The 20,593-nt window shown below is 44.7% G+C and overlaps 1 protein-coding gene across 3 annotated transcripts in view; it reads right to left on the minus strand.

Moving 5' to 3' along the window:
• whrn (whirlin) overlaps nucleotides 1-14,952 on the minus strand; it is a 190,508-nt gene extending 175,556 nt beyond the window's left edge. For 2 of the 3 annotated variants that reach the window (XM_033049269.1, XM_033049268.1), the window contains exons 1-2: nucleotides 14,581-14,935; nucleotides 9,993-10,304 (exon numbers count right to left, since the gene is read on the minus strand). In XM_033049269.1, the coding sequence (XP_032905160.1) occupies nucleotides 9,993-10,304; nucleotides 14,581-14,913 (645 nt within the window). In that variant the 5' untranslated portion in view covers nucleotides 14,914-14,935. Of the gene's footprint in view, nucleotides 1-9,992; nucleotides 10,305-14,580 lie in introns of all 3 variants that reach the window. The other variant, XM_033049267.1, reaches the window with a different exon arrangement.
• Nucleotides 14,953-20,593: the final 5,641 nt, after the last annotated feature.

Below are 20,593 nucleotides of genomic sequence, written 5' to 3' on the forward strand. Positions count from 1 at the left end.
TTTTTGGACATCTTACTCAGTCCCCCCTCCGCTGAGCAGGTGCAGAGAATTCTTCCCATCAATGAAAAATAAAAGTGTTATTAGTGTTTTAAAAATGTTGAGAATCTCTCTCTTGTCAATCATGCCCTGAAAGCCACACCTTTTCCGGTGGGAGGTGGAGGGGTTATAAAACCCGGTAGTGTAGGTGTGGCTGAGTCTCTGCATGATGGGGGAGGGGGAGGTCATGACTCTGTCTGAGCTGTGAATCAACTGAACACACTGAATGTCTACTGAACTGTGAGTTTGGTGTTTTGTGTGGTTTTATGGTGGTTTCACCCTGCATTAAATGGTATGAAGCTGCATTTGAATTTGGTGGCCCTGGACCCTGCTTGAAGTGGAATGAAACTGCACTTGAATTCGGTGGCCTTGCACCCTGCTTGAAGTGGTTGGAAACTGCACTTGAATTCGGTGGCCTTGCACCCTGCTCATAGTGGTAAGAAACTGCACTTGAATTTGGTGGCCTTGCACCCTGCTTGAAATGGTAGGAACATGGATTTGAATTTGGTGGCCTTGCACCCTGCTTGAAATGGAATTTCAAGGAATAGTCATGAGTCAACTGCCAGCCCACCAGCCGTGCGTGAGCTGCCAGCAGATCAGGCTTGAGGGACTGAGCTGCCACCCCAAGAACCCATACCAGCACTCCAGACCCCCCCCCCCCCCACTGGCCATTAATATTGGAATTGGTGGAGAGGGGAGAGGTGGAATATTGCGTCGGGGGACCAGCCCTCCCGTGTGAACATGGGACCCAATGGGTCCCACTTAGTCTAGTATGTAAATGGATCCATTCCGATTGGACATCTGTGAGCATTTGGCATTTGACATCACACGATGGAACGTTCACTAACATTCTATGGATGAGAGCTGTTTTTTTGTAACATTTTGAAATTTGGGGGGGGGGGGGGGAAAGAGAAGGATTTTATTAAAAATGTGTACATAAACACGACAACATTTAATCAGGAGTGGATATGTGGATGTCAAAGTGAAATCTCTACCAAAATGGAAAAAATCTTGGCGTTTCTGGTGTGGTGTTGGCGTAGCAACGAATCAAAGGATGGCACCCACAAACGCACCCAGGCAGAAACACACACACACACACACACACACACAGCCACAGAGTTTTAATATATTACTAGGCCAAGTGCAGACCCGTTTGGTCTGTTTCCCCAACGCGCGTTTGTGAGGGGGGGGGGGGGGGTTGCTGCGACATCACACTTTACATTAACCACCCCCCAAACACACAGGCAGGGGGAGGGGGGTAGAGGGGGTGGGAGTGGGGAGGGTGAGAAGAGGGGAGAGGGGGAGGAGGAAACGGGAGAGCTTGGGGAGGGGAGGAGCGGGGTAGGGGGAGAGAGAGGGGGAAGGGGAAGGGGAGAGTGGGGAGTGGGAGGAGAGCGGGGAGGGCAGGAAAGGGGGAAGCGGGGTAGGGGGTGTTAGAGGGGTAGCGGGGAGTGGTGCAAGAGAGAGGGGATGGGAGTGGGGGGGTGAAGAGGGGTGGGGGAGGGGGGAGAGGGGGTGGGAGGGGAGGAGGGAGATGGGTGAGGAGAGAGGGAGATGGAGAGGAGGGAAGGGGTGGAGGAGAGTGGGGTGGGGGAGGGGATGAGAGAGGGGGAGGGGGTGAGAGGGGTGGGGGAAGGGGAGAGAGAAGTGGTAGAGTGGGGAGGGAGGGGGAGAGGGAGTGGTGGAAGAGGGACAGGGGTAGGGGGAGGGGGTGGGGGGAGAGAGGGGAGGGAGGGGGAAGGGAAGGGAAGGGAGAGAGAAGGATGGGGAGGGATGGAGAGGGAGAGGGGTGGGGTAAGGGGGAGAGAAGTGGAAGAGTGGGGAGGGAGGGGTAGGGGGAATGGTGGAAGAGGGACAGAGGGGTAGGGGGAAGGGGGCGAGGGGAGAGAGGGGAGGGGGTGGGATAGAGAGGGAAGGGGTGGGGGAGGGAGGGATGGGGGTGGGAGGAGGGGAGGAGAGGGAGAGTGGTGAGGAGAGGGAGATGGAGGAGGGAAGGAGAGAGGGGTGGGGAGGGGAGGAGAGAAGGGAGGGGGAGAGAAGGGAGGGGGAGAGAGGGGAGGGGGAGAGAGGGGAGGGGGAGAGAGGGGAGGGGGAGAGAGGGGAGGGGGAGAGAGGGGAGGGGGAGAGAGGGGAGGGGGAGAGAGGGGAGGGGGAGAGAGGGGAGGGGGAGAGAGGGGAGGGGGAGAGAGGGGAGGGGGAGAGAGGTGTGGTGGAGGGAGGAGGGAGATGGGGTAGGGGAGAGAGGGGGAAGTGTGGAGGGAGGGGAAAGAGTGGGGAGGGAGAAGGGGGGTGGAAGGAGGAGGGGAGGAGAGGAAGAGGGGTGAGGCGAGGGAGATGGAGAGGAGAGAGGGGTGGGGGGCAGATGGGGGAGGGGGAAGGGATGGGGGATGGAGGGGAGGAGGGAGATGGTGTAGGGGAGAGAAGGGTAAGAGTGTGGAGGGAGGGGGGTGAGGGGTGGGGGGAGAGAGGGATTGGGTGGGAGGAGAGGGAGAGGGGTGAGGAGAGGGAGATGGAGAGGGGGAGGAAAGAGGGGTGGGGGAGGGGGAGGAGGAGGGAGATGGGGTAGGGGACGGAGGGGGAAGAGTGTGGAGGGAGGGGGAGGGGTGGGGGGAGAGAGAGGAAATAATGGGGAGGGAGAGTGGAAGGGGCAGTCCATCTGTTCCCCATTCCCTATCACCCCCTATCCTCTTTCTCTATTCCCACACACGTGATGAAGCGCTTGGGACACAGGCTGCGGGGGTTGGGGCTGGGGCTGGTGCAAAGGCATATGTAAATGGATCCATTCCGATTGGACATCTGTGAGCATTGGGCATTGTGACATCACACGATGGAACGTTCACCAACATTCTATGGGTTAGTGTTGTTTTTTTTTTAACATTTTGAAAATTTGGGGGGGGAGAGAAGGATTTTATTAAAAATGTGTACATAAGCACGACGAAATTTAATCAGGAGTTAATATGTGGAAGTAAAAGTGAAATCTCTACCGAAATGGAAAAAAATCTTGGCGTTTCTGCGTGTGGTGTTGGCGTAGCAACGAATCAAAGGCTGGCACCCACAAACACAGCCAGGCAGAAGCACACACACACACAGCCACACACACACCCAGGATGGATGGATGGATGGATGGATGGATGGATGGATGGATGGATGGATGGATGGATGGATGGATGGATCGATAGATCGATGGATAGATCGATGGATAGATCGATGGATAGATTGATAGATAGATATTCAATGATATGTGGCCGGACATAAGTCCAAGTCAATAAATGTGGCCCAATAGCAACGTTATTCATTATGTCGAGACAAGTCAACAGTATTCATATTGGTTTTAAGTGCATGGGACAAAATGATGCATCAAATTTTGATAATTTTGTTTGACATAAAAAATTGAAAGTCACTTGTTAAAAGCGCGTCAATTCCTGCTCCATCAATTTACAAATCTTATTTAATATTGGGATTACAAAAAGTGATGACAGCTCCTCCCATATGACTGGCTATCTGATTCAATCTCAGGGATTATAAAACAATTAAATCCTGACAGCTCAATCACAATAAATAGAACAAAAATCCATTGTGTTTGTTTGTGTGCATTTGATCAGATGTGGACATGGAGTATATGTTTCTTAGAAATTACATATTCCTTGCTACGATTACATTCAAGATTTTGTGTAGTTCGTAATTAGGTGTTATTTAATTGGCTTCAGTAACCCTGGATTAGAATTCAGAAACTGAAACCGGGCTTTGTAGTCTTTTATCACCGAAGGGGTTGCAATTGAGACAGAAGGAACTGCCCCTCTTAAATCATGGTTTTTGCGACAGCCAGAGCAAGATTGCACATGTCCTGGTCAACTGCTTCAGGAAAGCAGGTAGAGGCACACGAGTGAAACATGAGAAAATAATTTCAAAACTGTGAACAAAAGAATATTATAAGATCTCGTGCGTGAGTGGATATATATGTTCAATTATATTTAATTGAACATTAGGGTTCGGACTTTAAACTAGAACGTTTGGGGGGAGGGACTCAAATAGAGAAAGCTAATAGACAGTGTGTGAGGCAGGAGGCAGAGAAGGAAAGCACTCAGACCCAACATGTTGGGGTGAAAGAAGGAAAAAACTAATAAACAGAGATTAAGAGGTGGTGGGTTTCTTAAATGTGTATATTTTAATGCGAGGAGCATTGTAAGAAAGGTGGATGAGCTTAGAGCCTGGATTGACACCTGGAAGTATGATGTTGTGGCGATTAGTGAAACATGGTTGCAGGATGGCTGTGAGTGAAAACTAAATATTCCAGGAATTCATTGCTTCAGGTGTGATAGAATTGGAGGGGCAAGAGGTGGAGGTGTTGCATTGCTTATCAGGGAAGATATTACAGCAGTGCTTTGGCAGGATAGATTAGAGGGCTCGTCTAGGGAGGCTATTTGGGTGGAACTGAGAAATGGGAAAGGTGTAGCAACACTTATAGGGGTATATTATAGACCGCCTAATGGGGAGCAAGAATTGGAAGAGCAAATATGTAAGGAGATAGCAGATATTAGTAGTAAGCACAAGGTAGTGATTGTGGGAGATTTCAATTTTCCACACATAGACTGGGAACACATTCTCTAAAAGGGCTGGATGGTTTGGAGTTTGTAAAATCTGTGCAGGATAGTTTTTTGCAGCAATACATAGAGGTACCTACTAGAGAAGGGGCCGTGCTGGACCTCTTGTTAGGAAATGTGACAGGTCAGGTAGCGGAGGTGATGAAGCTGAATTTTAGTTAAAATATAAGAAGATATTAAATTGGCTTCTGGGCTAGCTTACAACTTATATTTAGTCTCAAATTAGGCTTGCCTCAGGTTGCGGGTGTGTGGGATAATAAATCCTATAACATTGTCTCCCAAGTGAGGAAGTGACAGAGAAAGAAACAGCTAGTCACATCTTTGAAGTAAGATGCCATAAACCAAATGGCCAATGTTTATGAGGGACCAAATGACAGAGAGGAAGCAGCGAAAGAGCTAGGGTGATCTCTGTGAAGATAAAATGGCATTATCCAAATAGCCAATGTTTATGAAGGACGAGAGAGGAACAGGGAAGTGGAAAGATAAAATGTCGTAAACCAAATGGCCAATGTTATCTTGTAACATGTAAACAAAAGGCCTTTGATGTGATGCATTCTGTGGAAACCTTTTCCTGTACCTCTGACCATGACTAATGTCTGTGAAATGTGCTAAGGGGACAAAAAAACCCTATTTAATGCAATGTAATTCTGTTGTTCAGCAAAGTGGACAGAAGACGGTCAAGTGTCTGTATTGGTCACTTGACTGGAATTCTCGCTCCCTTCCATCGGCCGATGTTAAGTAAAGTTTTGAACTGGTCTACCAAACAGTTTGTGTGGTGTCTGTTTATTAAGAAGCGAACCTGGTTTAGTAGTTAAGCAAGTAGCTTTTTCAGAGGTGTTGGGGAGCACATCGGGTCCAGTGATCACAATACCATTAGTTTCAATATAATTATGGAGAAGGTCAGAAATGGACCAAGGGTTGAGATTTTTTATTGCAGAAAGGCTAACTTTGAGGAGATGCGAAAGGATTTAAATGGAGTGACTTGGGACATTTTGTTTTATGGGAAGAATGTAGAAGAGAAATGGAGGACATTTAAAGGTGAAATTTTAAAAGTACAGAATCTTTGTGTCCCTGTTCGGTTGAAAGGAAAGAGTAATAATTGGTAAGCGCCATGGAAAATTGGACACGGTTCGGAAAAAGAGAGAGATCTACAATAATTATCGGCAGCATGGAGTAAATGAGGTACTTGAGGACTATAAGGAATGTAAAAAGCATCTTAAGAAAGAAATCAGAAAAGCTAAAAGATACGAGGTGGCTTTGGCAAGTTCAAGTTCAAGTGAGTTTATTGTCATGTGTCCCTGTATAGGACAATTAAATTCTTGCTTTGCTTAAGCACACAGAAAATAGTAGGCATTTACTACAAAACAGATAAATGTGTCCATATACCATGATATAAATATATACACACATGAATGTGTGAAAGTAAAACCAAAGGGTTTCTACAGCTATATTAATGGCAAAAGGATAACAAGGGATAAAATTGGTTCATTAGAAAGTCAGAGTGGACAGCTATCTGCAGAGCCAAAAGAGATGGGGGAGATATTGAACAATTTATTTTCTTCGATATTCACCAAGGAGAAGGATATTGAAATATGTGAGGTAAGGGAAACAAGTAGAGTAGCTATGGAAACTATGAGGATCAAAGAAGAGGAAGTACTGACACTTTTGAAAAATATAAAAGTGGTTAAGTCTCCAGGTCCTGACAGGATATTTCCTAGGACATTGAGGGAAGTTAGTGTAGAAATAGCAGGGGCTATGACAGAAATATTTTAAATGTCATTAGAAACAGGAATGGTGCTGGAGGATTGGCATGCTGTGCATGTTGTTCCATTGCTTAAAAAGGGTTCTAAGAGTAAACCTAGCAATTATAGACGTTAGTTTGATGTCAGTAGTGGGAAAATTAATGGAAAGGATACTTAGAGATAATATATATAAGCATCTGGATAAACAGGGTCTGATTAGGAACAGTCAACATGGATTTGCGCCTGGAAGGTCATGTTTGACTAATCTTCTTGAATTTTTTGAAGAGGTTACCAGGGAAATTGATGAGGGTAAAGCGGTGGATGTTGTCTATATGGACTTCAGTAAGGCCTTTGACAAGGTTCCACATGAAAGGTTGGTTAAGAAGGTTCAATTGTTGGGTATTAATGGTGGAGTAACAAGATGGATTCAACAGTGGCTGAATGCGAGATGCCAGAGAGTAATGGTGGATAACTGTTTGTCAGGTTAGAGGCCGGTGACTAGTGGGGTGCCTCAGGAATCTGTGTTAGGTCCACTGTTGTTTGTCATATACATCAATGATCTGGATGATGGTGTGGTAAATTGGATTAGTAAGTATGCAGATGATACTAAGATAGGTGGCGTTGTGGATAATGAAGTAGATTTTCAAAGTCTACAGAGAGATTTAGGCCATTTGGAAGAATGGGCTGAAAGATGGCAGATGGAATTTAATGCTGATAAGTGTGAGGTGCTACATCTTGGCATGACAAATCAAAACAGGACGTACATGGTAAATGGTAGCGAATTGAGGAATGCAGTCTAGGAATAACTGCATAGTTCCCTGAATGTGGAATCTCATGTAGATAGGGTGGTAAAGAAAGCTTTTGGTGTGCTGGCCTTTATAAATCAGAGCATTGAGTATAGAAGTTGGAATGTAATGTTAAAATTGTACAAGGCATTGGTGAGGCCAATTCTGGAGTATGGTATACAATTTTGGTCGCCAAATTATAGGAAAGATGTCAACAAAATAGAGAGAGTACAGAGGAGATTTACTAGAATGTTGCCTGGGTTTCAGCAACTAAGTTACAGAGAAAGGTTGAACAAGTTAGGTCTTTATTCTTTGGAGCGCAGAAGGTTAACGGGGGACTTGATAGAGGTCTTTAAAATGATGAGAGGGATAGACAGAGTTGACATTGATAAGCTTTTTCCATTGAGAGTAGTGAAGATTCAAACAAGAGGACATGATTTGAGAATTAAGGGACAGAAGTTTAGGGGTAACATGAGGGGGAACTTCTTTACTCAGAGAGTGGTAGCTGTGTGGAATGAGCTTCCAGTGGAAGTGGTGGAGGCAGGTTCGATTTTATCATTTAAAAATAAATTGGATAGGTATATGGACGGGAAAGGAATGGAGGGTTATGGTCTGAGTGCAGGTAGATGGGACTAGGTGAGAGTAAGTGTTCGGCACGGACTAGAAGGGCCGAGATGGCCTGTGTACGTGCTGTAATTGTTATATGGTTATATTACTAAGAACTGCTAATGCACTGCGGTTTTATTGATTGCACAATGCTATATTAATAGTTCTATTTTAGATTTAAATTGTCACAGGTTTTTTTTAGAAAGTAGAAAGTGTTATTTCAAAATATTTATTTTCATTAAAGGTTATGATCTTTTCCAGTTTTGCCAGTTAATGATTGTAGAAAAGGGACTGTCTATTTCATATAATCAGTTGCATAATGGGGGGATTAAAACGACAACACAATAATAGCATTCCGACCTAGTTATCGACTCGAATCTGAGAAAAAGATGCCACCATTGGGATGATTCTCACTTTGACTAAGTGATTCCAATTACACCTTTTAAAACCTGAAGTTGCAGAACAGTTGCTTTCAATGACTATTTAAAGTGCAGTCATACAGAGTATGGGACTCCATGACTTTACAATCCACAAGATAGTTCCAGACATCATGAGCACTAAAATATTTGCAACACTGAAATTAAGCCTTTGGAAGTAGAAAATAATCTGATGATTTCACTTTGAAATCCAGTGTACGAGTTATTGAATTTTACATGTGATGGTTCCTCAATTGATCAATTAATTGTTGGAAAAGTTATGTGAGCAATTAAATGCTGTTTCATTATCATATAATTTGTGCACAGGGACATTTTTACTAAACACATTTCAAGGCCGCATTTTGGTAATTTTTCTGTCAATTAACTGATTTATTTTTAATCAATCATTGTTGGGCTGTAAATGCTATCAGCAAAGTCAGCATTTAGGTCTTTTAGTCTTTTTTATGTTGGAGGAGGGGAGGGGGAGGGGGAAACTGTTCTTAGTCACTTCCTGGTCGAGGATGCGACTATTCTCCGAGCCGCAATTTCGCCCCCTCCTCGCGGCCTAACACCTGGATTAGCGAGGCCTTTCCTGCCGAAGACCTGCCAGAGCCTCAGCTTCAGCAGTGGCTGCGCATCACTGGATTCCACTGCGGAGCGAGCGATGCCTTACCGGGGTCGCCGTGTTGGAGCTCCGGAGTGCTGGGACTGCCGACTTTGAACACCATGGAGCTGTGGTCTGCAGAGCTTCCAGCCGCTGGCGGCGCTGATTTTCCAGCCGCCTGCAGCCTGCTGGGCACATCGCGGAGCCGTGGGATCTCTCACCGAGGTTGCAAGCGTTAAATCTCCGCGCAGCTCGGCCTGTGGACTTCGGAAGCCGCGGCCTCCGGTAGGAAGTGGCCGATTCGGAGGCACCGGGCTGCTGAGAGTGTTCTTCTGTTCGAAGGCCTGAAACATCTGGCCCGTAACGGCGACTGCGGAGGCCTCAATATGCTCCGACCACGGGTGAACAGAGGAAGAGGACTGAACTTTGGTGCCTTTCCTCACAGTGAGAAACGTTGATTCCGCTGTGGGTGGATGTTTTTTATGTTTTATGTTAAATTCTGAAGTGTTGTGTTTATTTCATTTGTGTGCTGCATGGCAACTCAAAATTCACTGCACCAATTGGTGTATGTGACAATAAATGTTCTTTGTCCTTTGGCCTTATTGCCCATTCCTAACTCTCGCTAGGATTCAGCTGCTGCAGGCTCAATCACTGCCTGCAGATCAGATTCTGCAACATTGGGCAATTGTATCCCACCATAATTGAACAAATTTACACAAAATTGGGGAAGTCCAGAACAAGGGGTCACAGTTTAAGGATAATGGGGAAATCTTTTAGGACTGAGATGAGAAAAACATTTTTTACACAGAGAGTGGTGAATCTCTGGAATTCTCTGCCACAGAATGTAGTTGAGGCCAGTTCATTGGCTATATTTAAGAGGGAGTTAGAGGTGGCCCTTGTGGCTAAAGGGATCAGGAGGTATGGAGAGAAGGCAGGTACAGGATACTGAGTTGGATGATCAGCCATGATCATATTGAATGGCGGTGCAGGCTCGAAGAGCTGAATGGCCTACTCCTGCACCTATTTTCTATGTTTCTAAAATAGAAACTTGCACGAATGTATTCAAATTTCTTAACTATATAACAAATACCTAGTTAACGAAGAAATAAAATGAAAAGTGGAAAAAGTTGATTGGTTGGTTTGCTGACCATGAATCACCTAGTAAATGAATCACACTTTGTAGTTTCAATTGAAACACTTACCTTCACAGCCTCTGCATGAGTGACTTTATCAAACACCTTGTCATTCACTCGCAAAATTTGGTCTCCAATGAGAAGTCCCTCTTTTTCAGCCAAGGAGTCTTGTTCAACCAGAGATACATAGATACCGACCCCATGTTCAGAACCACCCCGGATGCTGAAGCCCAAGCCCTCATGTGTTTTATTTCTTTTCAATGCCACCTGTCTGATCTCTCCATAATTTTCTTTCATTGCCCAGCTTTGATAGAGAGGAGATGTCCATTGATCAGTGCTGAAATTCAGATGTCCTGGGTGACAAACAGGTGAATCCAATAGCTAAAGGGAAAGAAAAATAGCGTTATAAATAAACACTGATGCAGGTGGAATATTATGGCCTCATCTCTTCGCACCCAATGAATTACCTTTTAAAGGCTAGTCATGTTACGTAGCAGGGAACACATTAATAAATGTGTGCACATCAAGGTAACAACCAGATAATCAAATTCAGAGATGCTAACTCAGGGATAAACATTAGTTAGGTCACCAGGGTAAACTCCCCTGCACTTGATCGAAATGGTGTCAGCATGCACCTATGGTTTGACACCTCAACTGAAAAGTGACATGATGTTGTGAAATGAAACTCACGGTTCACCAATTTAATGGAGTTCTTTGAAGGAACATGGGCTTTTGATATAAGAAACCATTGGATATAATATACTCAGGGTTTCAGAGGCATTTGATAAGGTGTGGGCATAAAATATAGAGTCTGAAGAAGGGCCCCAATCCAAAACGTCACCTTTCCAATTTCTCGAGAGAAGCTGCCTGACCCACTGCATTACTCTAGCACTTTCTCCTTTTTTTTTGTAAACCAACATCTGCAGTTCCTTGTTTCTACACAAAAGATTATTGTTCAAAATAAAAGTCCAAGTGCAGATGGTAACATATTGATTTTGATAGAAAGTTGGCTGGCCACCAGAAAGCAGAGTTCAAGCATAAATGGATCTTTCTCTGATCAGCAAGACATTCATATTCATTCAAGAACTCATGCAGCTTTCTCTGTAATCTCTTACATTCCCAGAACATCTGGGTTATCCAGGCTACATCAGTTCCTGCAGAGCTCAACCTTATTGGGGTCTCAGACATTGAGGTATGGCCATAGGGGTAAGAAAGTAAGGTCTCTGCCGAGGACTGACCATTCAGCGTCAGAGGATGGTGAAAACCCAATAGGAGCAAGGGCTGGGGTCAGAGGATTATGAGGAGTGGTATAGGAGTGGGAGGCAGAAAAAGTGGCATGGTTGGAATAGGGGGTAGGGCAGCAAGACCCGGCGGGAAATTTAAAATGCATTGCTCTTTTTCGCTTTAAATAGTATATTATTCTCACACACATTCACACATAAAATGATGGGAAATGTCATAATTAGATTCAGAAGACTAACAAATGTGCAAAACAAATACTTTTCTTCCCCCGTTTCCATCTTTTGTTAAAATGTTACAAGATTATCCCGTGGCAAATTTGAGTTAATTTAACACAAAACCCTCTCTCTACTGTTAAACTGTTCAAAATTATTTCAATTGATATTTCCAATATCCATCAGACAAAAAAATGCTTGTCATCAGTTGAAACTGGAATAAATCTCAGCATCTGTGCTAACCTGAAAGCAATAGCTATACAGTTTAGTTTAGTTTATTGTCAAGTGCATTAGTGAAAATTGCACATCCTTGATTCTCTTTTATTTATTGTACGAGGAACTGTGCAATGGCAACAGCTGCCCTTTTGAAGGAAGTAAAGTCATGTCCTTTTCCAAATGCAAATGATAAAGCAACAGCCAAATGCTTGCCGAGTACAGTCCCTCGAGTTTGCAATTCTTGACATAATGGCTCAGGTAGAAATATCCATGACTAGCAAGGCTGGTTAACGAAGCATGCCTGACAATTGCAGTTGGAGAGACCGAGTCATGAAGCATGGAAAAAAGCCTTTTGGCCCAACGTGTCCATGTTGACAAATACGCCCCATCTACGCTAGTCTGAAGAAGGGTCTCGACCGAAACGTCACCCATTCTGTCTCTCCAGAGATGCTGTTTGACCCGCTGAGTCACTCCAACATTTTGTGCCTACCATCTATACTAGTCTCATTTGCCCATGTTTGGCCCATATCCCTCCAAACCATTCCTATCCATGTATCTGTCAAAGGTTATTTTAAATACTATCATAGTACCTGCATTGACTACCTCCTCTGGTAACTCGTTCCATATACCCACCATCCCCAGTGGAAATAATTCCCCTCAGATCCCTATTAAATCTTGCCCCTCCCACCTTAAACCCATGACTTCTGGATTTTGATTCCCTTAGCCTGGGTAAAATTGTGTACTTTCACTCTATCTATTCTCTTCATCATGAAGTAAATGAAGCATTCCATAAAATTGTTTACAAATGTTTAAATTTGTTTTTGAATTGTTTTAAACATACTATAATATCCACCTCTGAACATTCTTTCTACTCAATTAGCAAGATAGCTTGTGTATTTGAACATATATAATTGCACTCTACAATACCGATTCAGAGATTGATTATGCACTATTCAATGTCAAAGCAATGTTACTGACAATTCAGCAAAAAACATATCTCACTGAGCAACAGATTGACCAATTGGTCAGAGCACTGTGGGCTTCAGCCCCTTTCCTACATGCTGTAATCAGTACATAAAGTGCTGGAGTAACACAGAAGGTCAGGCAACATCTCTAGAGAACATGGATAGGTGACGTTTTGGGTTGGGACCCTTCTTTAGACTGATGATGGAGGTCAGGGGGGGAGGAAAGCTGGAAAAGGGGTGTGGCAGGACAAAGCATGACACAGGTGAGGTGGGATTTTACAGGCAGATGGTTGAAACAAAGGCCAGATATAACACAGAAGGTATGAGACAGTTCTGAAGCTTGGGGATTGTGAAGGAACGCGTAGGAAGGAACTGCCGATGCTGGTTTACACTGAAAATATAAATTTTTCTCAGAGGGTCAGGCATCATTTCTGGAGAAAAAGAATAGGTGCCGTTTTGGGTCGAGACCCTTCTTCAGGCTGAGAGTCAGAGGAGAGAGTAACTAGAGGGATGAAAAGGTTCAGAACAAATCACTGATGACAAAGGAACAAAATGGCCCATTGTTGCCTGTGGAAGAGGTGATAATGAAAGGATACAAACAATGAAACTAGCAAGACGGTTAAGGTGGGGACGAGATGGAGAGGGAATGCAAGGGTTACTTGAAATTAAAGAAACCAGTACACTCAGCAATGTTGATGTTGATTCCTCTAATTTCAAGTAATCCTTGCACTCCCTCTCTCCGTTCTCCCTCCCCCCCCCCCCGTCGTTGTGGTTTCATGTTCGCTCTCCCTTGTAGGGCTGTGGTTTGTGAACCTAGCGGAGGAGTCCAGGTGGGGCATACGTAAGGGGAATGAAAGGGGGGGGGGCAGTGGGGAGAAAAGGACAGGGGGTGTGGGGGTTAATTAGAGGTTACCCAACATTGGAGAAACTACCCACATGGAATATAACGTGCTGCTCCTCCAGTTTGTATGTGGCATCGCTCTGGCAATGGAGGAGGCCCAGGACAAGAAGGTATGGGAAGTTAATAGGGAGTTAAAATAGTTAGCAACTGGGAAATTCAGCAGGCTTTGGCGCACCGAACGCAAGTGTTCCCGAGTCTCTACGCTTGATCTCACCGACGTACAGGAGACCACACAGGGCCGGGCAGCATTTCTGGAGAAAAGTAATAGGTGACAACGATGATGATAGGCGGCACAATGACGTAGCAGTAGAGCGACTGCTACATCATCAGAGACTCAGGATCGATCCTGACTATGGTGCTTGTCTGTACAGTTTGTATGTTTTCCCCGTAACCTGCATGGGTTTTTCCGAGATCTTTGGTTTACTCCCACTACAGGTTTGTAGATTAATGGCTTGGCATAAATGTAAAATTGTCCCTAGTGTGTATAGGATAGTGTTAATGTGTGAGGATTGCTGGTCGGTGTGGATGGACTGAAAGACCTGTTTTCTCACTGTATCTCTAAACTAAAAAAAACAGGAACACCAGATGTAATACATGAGGTTAGAGGAGTTTCACGTGAATTTCTGTCTCACCTGGAAGGACTTCTGGGGTCCCTGGATGGAGAAGAAGTATGATGAAAGGTGTTACATCTTGTGCAGTTACAAGGGAAAGTGCCCGCGGGGGGGGGGGGGAGTGAAAGGTGAAGACCAGGGGACCTCTAGACCTTGTTCCGTCTGGCGGGGCAAGAGCAGTACTATGACACAGGTGAGAGGTCCATCTATGACAGATGGGAAGAAAGAGGGCATATCGGAAAATCTAGGTACAGGTCAGTCTATTGTGTTCCTAGGTTAATCTGACCCTCCTTTACCTCGCCGCTCCATCTTCAGCCCAACGCTCCCTCCATATCCTCGTTCAACCTTGATCATGATTTCCCCCTCCCTCCCCTCCCCCACCGCCCCCCTCCCTCCCCTCACCCACCGCCCCTCTCCCTCCCCTCACCCACCGCCCCTCTCCCTCTCCTCACCCACCGCCCCTCTCCCTCTCCTCACCCTCCGCCCCCCTCACCCACTGCCCGCACTCACGCGGCTCTCCGGGCTGCTGGGGTAAGGCCCTTCGGCCGTGTACTGGTCGAAGAGCAGCTGGTCGGAGCGGGGAATGACGAGGCGGAGGAGGGGCAGGAGTTGGCGTTTGCGGGGGCAGTCGAGCAACAGGCCGAGGCTGGCCACCAGCTCGCACACGTTGCGCCGCCGCTGGTACTCGTTGAGGCAGTGGATGAATCGCTGGCGCTCCGCCTCGCTCAGCAGCGCTGTCAGGGCTCGGTGCAGGCGGCGCACGGTGCCCGACAGCGGTCGCCCAACGCCGCCACCGCCTCCCGGAGCCGCGACCGGGACTCGAGCCGGAGCCGCCATCGCCATAGCTGCTTCACGCGCCCGCTAACCGCCTCTGCCTCACGCGCCCGCCAGAGAGCAGCCTCGAGCTCCGCCCGTTACCGCCGCCGCCGTTGCCTGGAGACGATGGGGGCGGGTGGAGGGGCGGAGTCTCATTTGGTTGTTATTGTCACGTGACACCGCCCGCTGCTGTCCCCGCCCCCACACACGTGACAGGCTCCAACTATTGTCCATTGTCACCAAGTATCACAGGTAATACAAAGAGATTCACAGGTTGTGCAAAGAGGGCGATAACTAGTGCAAAGCTGTTTTAGATTATTATGATTACATGCCCCATGATAATAGACAATAGGTGCAGGAGGAGGCCATTTGGCCCTTCGAGCCAGCACCGCCAATTCAATGTGATCATGGCTGATCATCCCCAATCTGTACCCAATCAGTACCCCGTTCCTGCCTTCTCCCCATATCCCCTGACTCCGCTATTTTTAAGAGCCCTATCTAGCTCTCTCTTGAAAGCATCCAGAGAACCTGCCTCCACCGCCTTCTGAGGCAGAGAATTCCACAGACTCACCACTCACTGTGAGAAAAAGTGCTTCCTCGTCTCCGTTCTAAATGGCTTACTCCTTATTCTTAAACGGTGGCCCCTGGTTCTGGATTCCCCCAACATCGGGAACATGTTTCCTGCCTCTAGTGTGTCCAAGCCCTTAACAATCTTATATGTTTCAATGAGATCTCTCTCATCCTTCTAAACTCCAGAGTGTACAAGCCCTGCTGCTCCATTCTCTCAGCATATGACAGTCCCGCCATCCCGGGAATTAACCTTGTAAACCTACGCTGCACTCCCTCAATAGCAAGAATGTCCTTCCTCAAATTAGGGGACCAAAACTGCACACAATACTCCAGGTGTGGTCTCACTAGGGCTCTGTACAACTGCAGAAGTGATGAGTGATAGACTCTGCCTGCTGTCCACGTAAGTAGCAATGTTACAACATTTTGAGATTTTAAAATCAAGTCTGCAATTTATCCCATCAGATAAATCATAAAAAGAAGTTTAATTTGACACCCAATTCACTTTCATATCTTCAGTATTAAAAAAGTTATGGCCATTTTCATACTCGGAAATTAGCATCTTGTTCCCTATTGCTTTTCCATTAACACAAAAGCTGTGATCGAGGACAGTAAAAAGTCCATAACTTTCTTAAAAATTAAGAGAACTGAATGAAATTTTATTGAAGCATTCTGAAACAAATATAAAACATCTTACTTGGATGACGTGAAATTAAAGCATATAATTAGTTAATTAACTAATTGTAGCTAATTACAAAATTGGCCGTTGAGACGGAAATAGTAATATACCCAGACTGCCTTGAAAATTAAAAAATGTGATATTCTCAAGATCAGAACTTTAATTCCGGAAGTGGCGGCGCTGTTAACAGCTGCGGCTCGCCTGCAGTCCGTCTGTCTTTACTTTTTTCTGTTGTTTTTTTTGTCTTGTTTTGGTTAAGTTTTAGTTTGTTGGGTTGTGTTAGATGGGGGGTGAAACATGTTCTCTGTCTCTTCCTTCGGGGGAATGCGTCTTTTTCGTGTCGTATCCCCCTTCTCTGCCTCCGTCTGCGCTGAGGCCTAATGGCGGAGCTGGCGGCCTCCAGCCTGCGACTGACCCCGAGGCTCCGGAGGCAGAGCCAACCAGGACTCACCAACGAGAGGCTGGCCGTCTTCGGGGCTAAGGCAGCGGTGGCCCGACTTGCTGGAGCGGCGTTCTGGCTTTCGGCGGCGGCCTGGAGCTGATGCAGCGGGGCTCGGAGCTGAGACTGCGGGACCCGGAGCTGGGGCAGCGGCCTGGAGCTGGGGCGGCTGCCCGGAGCTGGGGTAGCGGCCCGGAGCGGAGACTGCGGGACCCGGAGCTGGGGCGGCAGCCCGGAGCGGAGACTGCGGGATCCGGAGCTGGGGCAGCTGCCCGGAGCTGATGCTGTGGCGGGCCATCTCGGATCGGAGACGGCGTTCGTGGCTTTCGGCGGCGACGACAACACCACGGAGGTCCGCTGGACTGGAGGGCGGCATCTCCGGCCTGGATCGATCGCCTCAGCGCAGAGGGAGAACAAGGAGGGAAGAGACGGAGACCAAGACTTTGCCTCCATCACAGTGAGGATGTGCTTGGTGAACTCACTGTGGTGGATGTTTAATTTGTGTTTACTGTATGTTTTGTTTTTATTGGTTCTGTGTATGACTGCAGGCAACATAATTTCGTTCAGACCGAAAGGTCTGAATGACAATAAAGGAATCTAATCTAATTTAATCTTAATATTATTGTATTATACTCTGTAAGTCCGTAACAGATAGGTAAATAAATTACAATTTCTAGCAATAGACCAAATCTTTATGGACAAGATCAGTTGCTCGCTGGTACATTGGCATATCATAATCAGTAGCATCATCATACTCCTCAGATTGTAACAAATAAGCAACTCTGTACACCTTGTTTTTCCTCAACTTTTCAATTTTGGCATTGTAAACTACAAGTTTTTGCTCTTCAAACCATGCATGACATGCCTTTCTGCCCACTACTTTCCCATTAAGAATGTCCTGTAGATTCAATTCCTTAAGAAAAGGATATTTTTTTTAAATAGCCTAAGTATCCAATTAACAAACTAATCCCATTCACACAAGAATTCACAATATGCTAATGATAAAGATCTCGAAGGATAGATGGGAAAAGTATTTGATGAATACACATAACTGTTCTATTAATACAAGACATAATTTAATTCAATTCAAATTATTACATAGACTATATTATTCAAAAACGAGGTTGAATAAATTTTATCCAAACGTCTCTCCCAGATGCGATAAATGTTTGTTTCAAAACGCTAATATAACACATTCATTTGTAGGATGTACAAAGTTGAATAAATTTTGGAGTGATATATTTGATATATTTACAAAGCTCTTCAAGTCAAGAATAGAACCCAAAATGGAATGGATTATATTTGGAATAATAGGAGAAGATACCAATTTAAATAAAGACCAAAATGTTTTTTTTAATTATGGGTTAATAATTGGAAAGAAATTGATACTTAAATTTTGGAAAAATACAGCCATACCAACTGTTAAAATGTGGATTAGGAATATGATGGACATAGCACGCCTTGAAGAAATGAGACTCCGACTAATAGATAAATATGACCAATTCTTAAGGAGTTGGTCTCCTTTCATCGACTTTTTGGAATCATGTGATGCAGCGGTACCATAAGGATTGTTGATTTCAGTTCATGACGTGGATAGATTTACATCTCCGAATATAGATATAGATTTGAAAAATTCTCTTTTAAGGGGCCTTCTCTTCTATTTCTACTTTCCACCTTTTCTTTTTTATTTTATTTATTTCTTTTTTTTTTTTATATACACACTTCACATTTTTCTACTTTCTACCATCTATTTTTCCACTCTTTCCCCTTTCTATTGTTTTCTTTTTCTTGTCTTGCTTACTTCCTTCTCATAACATAAAACCAGTGGTTGTACATGGAATGGATTACGGTATGACATAGTTGGCACCTAAAATTGGGTGCCACTGTATTGTTTTGTATTGTATTAACTTCTAATAAAATAAACAAAACAAAAAAAGAAGAAAAAAAAAAAGAATTCACAATATAACTGTAGTGTATTTTGGGTATTTGGAACTGACTCAAAAGAACTCTCAGATACAGGAGTAAACTAACAAGCTTCTTTATTGTAGGACGCCACCATGAGTCTCCTCTAGCGCATGCGTCCCCTCGCACAAGACATAACATATGCTAATTACATTATATATATTACACTGCTCCCCCTTTAACTTGGAGGCGAATAACACCATTTCTACTACATTAAATATAATTGATTAACACACAGTTGCAAAATTATATTATTATAGTCATCTGACATTACATCCTCATAACTGTAAACTGTATCTAAACTTAGCATTTATAATGGTTCATTCCATTCATCTTTCTAATCACTCTAGCTCTACCTGTATCTCTGCCTCTTCCCTTTTTAAATATCCTAATCTAATTTGCAGATTTCTTTCTGTTCTTGATATTCTGCTAAAGTTAACATTTCCTCTGTTTCTGTTCCTTATTTGTAGGTGGGATCTGACACATGACTGCAGGTTTTTGTTTTTCAGTCGCTCTCTGTCGCTCAATTTCCTGGCGCTACGTATTTATCTGCTCTTGTTGTATAATGACATTCTGCAATGCATAAACATTTGTCCATTGCTCAGTGAAGGAAGCTCCATGCTGGACTATACTGAAGTGTCCTAATCGCAATGAGTCCTGCATATTTTTGTCTCGACCGACAAGCCTCTCTTCTTTAGACTTTTCTGTTAACAGCTTTTTGCTCATCGTCACACATTTATTTAACCGTTCTTTGCAACGTTTAAGCCTTTTTTGCTGTTCGTCTATTTGTCTTCTTAAATCACCTTTCTGGTTATTCATCAAGAAGTAAGATCTATACTGTCCTTGCAATACAGCAGTGGCTTTGATTTGCGCTCTGTATATTTCTCTTACTACATAAGCACGGTAGTGATACTGCACTACAACTGCTGTATAAATCGGTTTGAGGAAGTCTTTCCTATATCGTTTAAGCCTTTTGTATCGTTTCAGCCTTTTCTGTTGTGCATCTATTTGTCTCCTTGGGTCTTTCCTATACCAACTCATACGGAGTACTGACTGCACTTTTACAGTAGCTCTCTTTTGCTTAACCCACTGCCTAACCACCATATTCTTGTAGGCAGTCTGAATGGTAATAGTTGCATCCCTCATTGACTGATATTGCACAAACTGGGAATGCCCTATTTTGCATGCTTTGTACCATCTCTGGATCGAAATGACTGCTTGTCGCATAGCTCTGTACCGCACCCTTAATCGGTAACCACGGTATGCAGCTTGCAGAGTGACTACAGCCGCCTTTTGCATCAAGACTTATGAATGACTTAATACAGCGTGCTGCCTTGGTTTTCTCTACCAATACTCTGGCTTTGATCCCACGGTATAAGGCCTGAATACAAACCACTGCTTCCCTCAAACTCTTATACTGTCTCACTTGGACATCTCTTATCTGGCATGCTCTGTGTCATTGCTGTACCGCAATGACAGACCAGCGTATTTTCTTAAAATACTGACGCTGTTTATACATCTGATAATAAGTCTGTATGACCTTGACAGATTTATGCATGCCCCGCAGTTGCCTTCGAACAAGCATTCCACGGTAGGCTGCCTGAAGCAGTACAACGCTTCTGCGTACCTTCATGTAAGTTTTGCGATCACTTTCCATTTGAAGGTGTGCCCTATAATGGGTTTGTACTATTATAACTGCCAATCTCATTGCCTTGTATTGACGGTATACTCTCTGCCTTCTAAATGCTGCTTGTATTACCGTTGCTGCCTTCTGTTTGTTCCGGATTTCTTTCCGTACATTCATACCCCTGAATGCAGCTTGAATAGCTAGGGTTGCCCTTTGGATGGCAATTTCTCTTTGCCTTTGACTTCTGCCACTTTGCATTTGCCCTTTGTCCCTTAGCACTTGACCTGTGTCATTTTGCACTTGACTTGTGTCCCTTTGCACTTGACTTGTGTCCCTTTGCACTTGACCTTTGTCCTTTTGCACTTGACTTTGTCCTTTTGCACTTGACCTTTGTCCTTTTGCACTTGACCTTTGTCCTTTTGCATTTGACCTT

This window comes from Amblyraja radiata, chromosome 32, assembly GCF_010909765.2.
Source record: "Amblyraja radiata isolate CabotCenter1 chromosome 32, sAmbRad1.1.pri, whole genome shotgun sequence".
Taxonomy (NCBI): Eukaryota; Metazoa; Chordata; class Chondrichthyes; order Rajiformes; family Rajidae; genus Amblyraja; species Amblyraja radiata.